The sequence below is a fragment of the Scleropages formosus genome, chromosome 7 (genome assembly GCF_900964775.1).
Source record: "Scleropages formosus chromosome 7, fSclFor1.1, whole genome shotgun sequence".
NCBI lineage: Eukaryota > Metazoa > Chordata > Actinopteri > Osteoglossiformes > Osteoglossidae > Scleropages > Scleropages formosus.
The window spans coordinates 1752046-1760850 of NC_041812.1; the positions used below are offsets into that span (position 1 = coordinate 1752046).

The 8805-nt window shown below is 44.3% G+C and overlaps 1 protein-coding gene across 4 annotated transcripts in view; it reads left to right on the forward strand.

The window, feature by feature from the left end:
• ankrd12 (ankyrin repeat domain 12) overlaps positions 1–6907 on the forward strand; it is a 37224-nt gene extending 30317 nt beyond the window's left edge. For all 4 annotated transcript variants that reach the window (XM_018745133.2, XM_018745135.2, XM_018745136.2 and 1 more), the window contains 5 exons: positions 29–4683; positions 4821–4919; positions 5097–5240; positions 5380–5475; positions 6193–6907. In XM_018745133.2, the coding sequence (XP_018600649.2) occupies positions 29–4683; positions 4821–4919; positions 5097–5240; positions 5380–5475; positions 6193–6378 (5180 nt within the window). In that variant the 3' untranslated portion in view covers positions 6379–6907. The remainder of the gene's footprint in view (positions 1–28; positions 4684–4820; positions 4920–5096; positions 5241–5379; positions 5476–6192) is intronic.
• The last annotated feature ends 1898 nt before the right edge of the window (positions 6908–8805 follow it).

Below are 8805 nucleotides of genomic sequence, written 5' to 3' on the forward strand. Positions count from 1 at the left end.
AACTTATTGTTTACTTTTACTGCAACAGAATCAGAGGACCCTGCATCTGTGAATCCCTCCAGTGTTGATGACAACATGGAATATTCAGATGGTGAAAAGGACTCCGATAACAAACAGACCAGTTCGGTCAAAACACCAGCGTCTGCATCTGGACTAGATGAATATGAATTCAAGGACGATGAGGAGGAAGTAGACCTGAGCAAAGCCCTTAATGACAGACATATTCTCAGGAGAGAGTTGCGCCAGCGAGAGAAGGACGAGAAGGACAGGAACCATTTGGTAACCAAACAGGACAAGATTAATCCACCTGCCTCCAAGTCAAAAAAGCAAAAGCCTTCCCGTATTCTGTACTGTAGCTCAGAGAGCTCTGGCGATGACACTGAAACCCCTGTTGAGAGGAAGTCCTCTCCCACATCTTCTGCCACTGCTGAAGGGCACAAGCCTGATGCCAAGCCTAAAAAAGAGCTTGTTACAGAGCATAAAGAGAAGGGAAAGGTCAAGAAAAAGTATAAAAATTTGAGCAAAAATAAGGAAAATCAAGAAGTGAAAGAAGATGGGAAAGAGAACAGTAAGGCGCCATTCTTTTCTTCCACAGTAGCAGGGTTGGAGACCCCAGAGAAAGGCAGAGAGGAAGATTCTTTTAAAATGTCTTTCAGCCCCAAGGACGACTCCTCTGTTCACCTCTTCCATTTATCATCTGTGAAATCTCCCAAGCTCAATCACAGCTTGACTGACAAACAGTCGGCCCCTCTTAAACAAGAAAACGCTAAAACGTGTGTCTCACTTGGAGATGCTTCCTGTCAGGTTGACTCTGGTAAATATGATCACTATGCAGAGGACTGTGCCACAGAGAGCTCCAGCAGCAAAGGCTTCAAGCACAAGGAGAAAAGTAAGCATCACCAGAGAGATCTATGCTTAGACGCAGATGACAGGAGCTCCAGTCCTTACAAGGATGCAGTCAGTTTGGACAATGCTGAAGGAGCTTTACGAAAGACTGACAAAGATGGCAAGGTCCTCAAAAAACATAAATTGAAACACAAGGGGAAAGATAAGCATAAAAAGGAATATGAAATGGAGAAGGACAAGCACCGACAGAAAGAACTGAAGAAAGATGGCCATAGGAATCTAGAATTTGACCGGGAGTTCTGGAAGGAGAACTTTTTTAAAAGTGATGAAAATGAGGAACCTCCTTCGGGGAAAACGGAGACGCACGAAAGTTCTTCTCCAAAAAAGATGGCAGATGCATCGCCTGCGAAAGAGGAACGAACAGGTCGAGAAAAACATACCAGCAGTAAAGAGAAGCGGCAAAAGGAAGAATGGGAGAAAGACAAATCTTTAAAGAAGGAGAAGGAGTCCTCATGTAAAGATGAAAAGGCTAGACTGAGTGAACGGGAAGAGAAGACAAGCAACTATGTCACAGATGAGGGACCTGACGAATCCCTCTACACTGCAGTCATGAAAGAAGAGCCAGAGGACCAGCCTGTTACTGAGAATGATGCTGATCAAGAACAGCTGGACTCTCCAGAGAAAGTTTGTCGTGAAAAAACAGAGAGGAGACTCCTAGGAAAAGAGAAGGAAAATGAAAAGATGGATAAAAGGCATTTGGAGAAAGAGAAGAAGATCAAAACTGAGCACTTGCAAGACAAATCTGAAGTGCATAATTTTACAGATCGATGGAAAGAAAGAGAAAAGACAACCACCACCTCCTCCCATTCTGGTGGAGAGAATAAACACAAGGAGAGTGAAAAGCTGAAAGCTATCTTGATGTCAAAGAAGCCAGAAGAAAACAAGAGAAGTAAGGACAAGACAGACAGAAAGAATGACAAAGAGAAGCAGGAGAAGGACCGGTGTCCTGGGGATAACAGAGACAAAGAAAAAATGGGCACAGAAAAGAAAATGAAAACCTTAGAGAAAGCTGGGGATCATAGCAAGCCTGACAGAATGAAAGAGAGAGAGAAGGAGTGGGACAAAAAGAAAAAAGAAAAGCCAAAAGAAGCAACAAGTTCCAGCTCAAATTTGAAATTGCTCTTGGAAGACAGAAAGAGCAGCTTATCCGAAAGTAGTAAGATGTTCCATGACAAGACTGCCATTGCAAAGCTGAAGGATGATGTTCCAAAAACACCAGAAAAGGACAGGAGGGAACGGGACAGAGATGCTGACAGGCACAGGGACAGGGATCGAGACCGATACAAGGACAAGTCTCAACAGGCCAGGTCAACCAAGTCAAACATAAACACAGTGGAGGCTGACAAGAGTAAAGCTAAATCATTACCTGCCACCAAAGATGTCCGTCCTAAAGAAAAAAGACTTGTCAATGATGATCTCATGCAGACCAGCTTTGAGCGAATGCTGAGCCTTAAAGACCAGGAAATTGAACTGTGGCACAAGAAGCACATGGAAAAAATCAAGCAGAAAGAGAGAGAAAGGATGAAGCAGCGACCTGGGCTGGAGCAAGGTAAGCTAAAGACCAAGGACAAGGTAAAGAACTCTGCAGGAGAGATTTGCCTCAGCAAAGACTTACAGCGTTCCAAGAGCTCTGAGGTATCGGAGAGTCACGCCCGAGAAAAGGTACTGAAAGATGCCACCAGCACTAGATCCTTCTCTTTGGATGCCAAGGGCCTGTCCTATACTGGAAAGCAAGGCCCCAGTCTTGATAACAACCTAAGCAGGTCCCCCAGGCCAGAAAGTGAGAGGGGTGGTCTCATATCCAGGTCGGTGTCCATGATTTCAATGGCTAGCTCAGAGGACTCTTGCCAAACACCTGCACTTACACCAAGACCCTTAAGCGAGTATGACTCAGATTTTACAGTGGAAGGTTCTGATTCTCAGCCATCACTTTCACAGTCATCTAATGCAGTGCATGCTATCCGGTCACCTGCCATCCATGAAAAAGAAACCGATGGTCTTTTTGATGCTTTGCAACGCAACAAGATGTCAGCTTCTGGTAGACACACCACCCCATACCTGAGATCTATTCTGGATGAAGACTCTAAACCTTCTGCTGACAGTAGGCTGTGTGAGGATTCCAGCCGGCCCGGCGTGCACGCACATTTAAGCAGTGAAAGTGTGAGGTGTCCTCAGCCTGAAGGAGTAGTGGCTCCTCCTCCACAGAGCAATAGCAATCAGGGTTTGCTACATCTGAGTCGAAGTAATGGCAGCTCTGACAGTGAAAATCCATCCGAAAATGGCAGCGAGGGGAATGTTACCGGTGCTCGGCTGCTGCCGCTCTCAAGGAACAGTGACACTGTGATAAAGGATTTAAGTGAAAAAACTGGCCATCAGCCTGCTCTTTTACACGCTGAAGGTACGCAGCTGTCCGCTCTAGATTCAAAAAGACCACACGTCTCTGACCCTCTATTAGACAGGAGCACACAGTGTGTACAGGTGGATGACACCAGAATGGAAAACGATAGTAGAAAGTCTGCCTCTGAATGTAACAAGAAGGAAACAAAGGATTATCTGTCTACGGACACATCAGGAACATCGTCATCATCTTTGTCTCATCAGCTTCTGTCCACTAATGCCAAAGTATCCTTAGATTCTTACAAGAAACAGTGGGATGTCCACGCAGAGTCCAACCTTGACATGTCACAAAAAACTGAAGTTGATTTACCTTTAGTCCCTGAGCAAAAAGACAAGTCCACAGGTGAGACTGCTCTGTCCATTCCAGAATGCAAAGTGGAGGAACATAAGATGATTGAAAGCTCCAGGGATGAATGGGCCAGCAGCAGTGCCAAGCCTTCCATTGCTCCTCTCTGCATTATCTCACAGAGGATGGATGGCAGTTTAGATGACTCTGCCCTTAATTTCAAGGTGGGTATTACTGAGGCCAAACACACTGAAGAGGATGTGGACGTGGAGGTCACAGATGCAGGCTCAAAAGACACTAAAACACCAAAACCCTCAGCAGTACCTACAGAAACCTGCGATGCTCCTCTGCCGGACAGACTTGATTGCATCTTTCCTGCGTCTTGTACACCAGAGACTGGCTACTCCGATTCTGAACATAAAAATGAAATAACAGCTGTTTCCAGTGGCTTGGAAAAGGGCAGCAGTGTGGAGGTGGCAGAGAAGGTAAGACCTCCAACTGAAGGCAGCAGTGTCATACAACCCACAGGTGAAATAATAAAGGTTGAGTCAGGGGAAGAGCTGATTACTGACCACAGTGCACCCGAGGAAAAACTTTACCATCCACGCAAGGATACGACCACTGGGGAACTGCACAGTGCCCAAGTGGATCTCCAGGCAGAGCACATTAACACTTCCTCAGGTGGCTCTTCTCCAGTGCCAGGAGATGGGGACTCTGATTCTTCAGGGACTAGAGCTAAGGTCCGCCTGTCAGAGGATGAAGATGTGCAGCTGCATCACCCACGGAAGAGGAAGATGCCCCGAGTACCCCAACCTGTACAAGCTGGCCCCACTACCCAGCAGGCCAAGGAGAAAAGCCAGCAGTCCTTGGCTGCTATTGTGGACTCGCTCAAGTTGGAGGAGATCCAACCATACCAGACTGAGAGGGCCAACCCTTACTACGAATTCTTGCACATCCGCAAGAAGATTGAGGAGAAGCGGAAAGTGTTGTGCAGCGTCATTCCCCAAGCACCACAGTATTATGATGAGTATGTGACCTTCAATGGATCTTATCTCCTGGATGGAAACCCTCTGAGCAAGCTTTGTATTCCAACTGTAAGTTAAGACCCTTTTATAACAAAATAGCTGCTGCTGTTAGAATATTACCAAGAGTGAATTTTCACATATTGCCTAAATTTATTGGGGGTCGATGGCTTGGTGCACAATGTATTCTATTTTGCCCTCGACAACAGATAACACCTCCTCCTTCATTGCCTGAGCCACTGAAGGAGATGTTCAAGCAGCAAGAGGTTGTTCGCATGAAGCTGCGTCTGCAACACAGCATTGAACGGGCATGTAGAACCAATAAATTTTTGCACTTCTTCTTCTATAACATGCCTAGTTTCAGGTTCTGCTTACATGTAAAATTAGCATTTCAAGTGGAAGCTCTGCCTTACTCATTTAAATGTAGTACACCAAGTTTCTTCTTCTATATTTGCTTACGCCAATGTCTGTTTTTCTTCCTTCAGGAAAAATTAATTGTATCAAACGAACAAGAGGTTTTACGTGTCCATTATCGTGCAGCAAGAACACTAGCCAATCAGACCCTTCCGTTCAGTGCCTGCACAGTTTTGCTTGATGCTGAAGTTTACAATATGCCCCAGGATGCCCAGGTATTCAGGTTACCTGATGGATTTCTTTCTCATTCTCTTGTAATTTCTTTGCAGATGATGTGACTCATAGGAAAGTGTCTCTCACTTTCTCTTATTCATTCTGGTTTAAATGTTACTTTGTTACTTATCCTCTTCTTAGGGAGATGATGGCAAAACATCTGTCCGGGACAGGTTCAATGCTAGGCAGTTCATGTCTTGGCTCCAGGATGTTGATGACAAGTTTGACAAACTGAAGGTGAGAAACACTGGTATCGTATTGAAAGTGTGATTAGGCTTCCAACACTTATCCCTGTAGGCAAACTAAAGTGTGTGAGGGACCCAGCTCTGTAATACAGTTCTTAAAAAAAGAAAAAAATGTCTGTAACCCTGGGTAGACATGCACTAGAATGTCAACAACTTCTTCTGTCTCTCTCAGGAAGTGAAGGACATTTCATAATAATCACATTTGCAGTGTAAATCAGTGTTGCTTGCATTCTTTGTGAGGAGTTCACTGTCCCCATCCATGGCTTCTTACACCAAAAACAGTAATTTGAACTTCAGCTGTGATTTTAGCATAAGGTGTCTGACATTCCTTTTAAGAAAATAACAAAGATGCATGTGGATGTGAAATTTCATCGGACACTTTGGTGGCAATGCACATTCTCACACTTTGTGAAGTGGCCACCCAATGGGCGAACTGTCCGTTTCTCTCTGGGTTGCTGAAGGAGTGCTTGATGTATCTGACTGAAAGCGGTAGCCGTGAGCTTGAGTGGGTTAAGGTTATGAAAAATTCTGTTGGATTTTTTTTAAAAGTTAATGTTGAGTCTGATCTAACTTCTGCTACGTGTGCAGATAATATGACCGCAGATGTACATACTGTACGTATCATTTGAGGTTCACTCCGCCAAAGGGGAAAAGACTGACAGCTGACTGTTGTGTTCATGGGAGTCTCGTACCCCTCTTCCCTCTGCAGACCCGCCTCTTAATGCGCCAGCAGCACGAAGCAGCGGCGCTCAACGCGGTTCAGCGGCTTGAGTGGCAGCTGAAGCTGCAGGAACTCGACCCAGCCACCTACAAGTCCACCAGCATATTCGAGATTCCGGAGTTCTACATCCCCCTGGTTGATGTCAACGATGACTTTGATCTCACCCCAATATGATGTGCTGCAGAGGAGCATGTTTCCCTCCTGCCCAGCTCTTCATGTCCTCAAGGACAGAAAGCTGGGTAAAGTATAGCACTTACCCTGAAGGAAGCCTCCTTTTCCAGAGCTCTTAAAGAAAAACCTGGAATGCAGACCGTTCCTGCACTTCGCACACAGGGGCCAGCGATCATCCCCAGCCACCGGCAGGTGAGGCAGGGCTTTGCAGGTCTCAGTACAGGAAATAAATGGCGCTCATGTAGGAAGGGCACTTATCACGTGGTACAAACCCACAGACAGGCAGTGCTGGGACCCGAGATGCCCAAAGAAAGCATGCAGAAGACAGACCTGGCAGTTGTGCCAGCTCTTCACATTGGAGTGGAAAGTATACAAGAGCATTTAAATATCAAACTGATTTTTAACTGTGTTCATACTTGTACAGATTGTGCTTTTATTTTTTTTTATTTATTTTATACATACAGATTGTGCATTTGTAAATAGTCATGTAATTATTTTTAATTTGTAAAAAAAAAAAAAAAAAAAAAAAAAAGACAAAGATAGATATTTTGATTGTAAACTTGTTTTGTCTGTTTTAATGGACCAAAGTTGAGGGTTTTTATATTTCTCTGTCCTCTTGTTTGTTCCTGGCTAATTCTTGAGCATGTGTTTGAACTTTGTTCTGTTCTCTTGCTCCCCACGTGTCCCCTCAGCAGGTGCTTTCTTTGACTTGTGAGCGCAATGCTGTGCATGTGTTGCAGGTTTGTCCTTCCTTTCTGAAAGGTTGTGCCATTGTTTGTAGTGAAATTTTTTTAGGTGTTCTAGCTTCTCTATCATTTCATCCCTGTGCAGAACTCTGAAGCCTCTTCTTTGTGTCGTCTGTTGAGTCTTACGCACATTTAAAGATAATACTCAATGTGGCTTCTCTACAGAGAAATGTTACTTTTACAGTTCAATGTGAGTTCACAACAAAACCTATTTTTACAACACAATGCCTTTGAACAATGGTTCTAAAAATGTCTATTTTAATATTGTTACAAAATGTACATATTTGTAATATATAATTGAATAAATTTTATTGGTTGTGAAATAATAAATTCTTACTGTTGTTCGTGTTTCTCTCTTGATTTACCACAGCTAAAACGAGTTCAGTGGCTACATGCTTAAATGTCTAAGGGACAATTACTCATTCTTGGTTTGGCATATATTACATGTGTTAGATATTTCAAAAGCCTTGTGAACAAATGGTTTGTCCAGAATGTGTGCGTGTGTATATATACACACAAATTAGATACATATTTTACTTTTTGCTCTTTTGAATGTTTTCAACCACCGTGAATGGAACAGACCAGTAGAACCTTTTTAAAAGTTAGTTCACAATGTTTTCTGTCCATCCAGCAGATGGCAACGTTCGCTGGGAAGAGAAAATCAACTCTACTGTAACTGTACTGTCGGGGGGGGTCCTGAAGCGAGGAGGGAAACCTGTCAAGATGGGAGAGAATAGCTTGTGACATGATGAGTGCAACAAAGTGCCCGATGAATCTTAAGTACGACATCCTTACGAGTCTCTAGTAACGTCCATTTTTTTACGTGTAACATTACGATGATGAGAAACCTGCGCGCGGCCCCCGAATAAGGCTCCGTTTCACTGTAAAAAGCAGTTATTACAGTTGAACATAATTACCTTACATGCACATGGTTGATTCACTTTTTAGAAGACAAACACATAAGGTGTTAAGTCGTTTTCTTGCGACGAGTTCATCTCACCTTTGGAAACGTGTTTATGTCGGTCGCCGCGCGCAGAAACACGTGAAAACGCGGAAAGTAAAAGCAAAGTACTGTAAAATACTGCAAAAATACCGTATCGTATGTGTATGAAACGTGCAGCGCGGCTTCCAAGTTCTAATTCACACAGGACACCGAATTGATCGACTTTTTTACTGATGAACGAGTCCTACTTTCAACTTTTGAACTGATCCTGCCTGATGAAACTGTTACTAATAACTTTATTCAGTAACTACAACAATTTTATGGACTGTTTTAAACACGTGACTCGAGCAGCTCAACAGTTTAGTGGCCAATGTCCTACCGTCGGTCCCGTGTGACGGACCACTCGCAGTGGAAACTTCTAGTCGCTTAATAACTGAGCACAGGACGGGTCGGGCGTGGGTTCGAATCAGTCTGGAGTTGGCGCGCTCTCCCCGAGTCTCCGTGGATTTCGCTCCACAGCGCAGAGCCACGTGACTGACATGCCCCTGGTCGGTGATTTAATGTGTCACGCGGTTCGGAACCCCACTGCGCGCAGTGAGTGCTCCCACCTGCAACGGACTGAATCTGTAAAAGCCGTGCAGCTGCAGACTCCTCCGCAGAAGTGCAGCGTTTTCCTTTCAGACCTTCTACGCTCCTTTGCTGTTTTCTATGCGCGGAGGAATAAGGTGTTTCAAAATACAA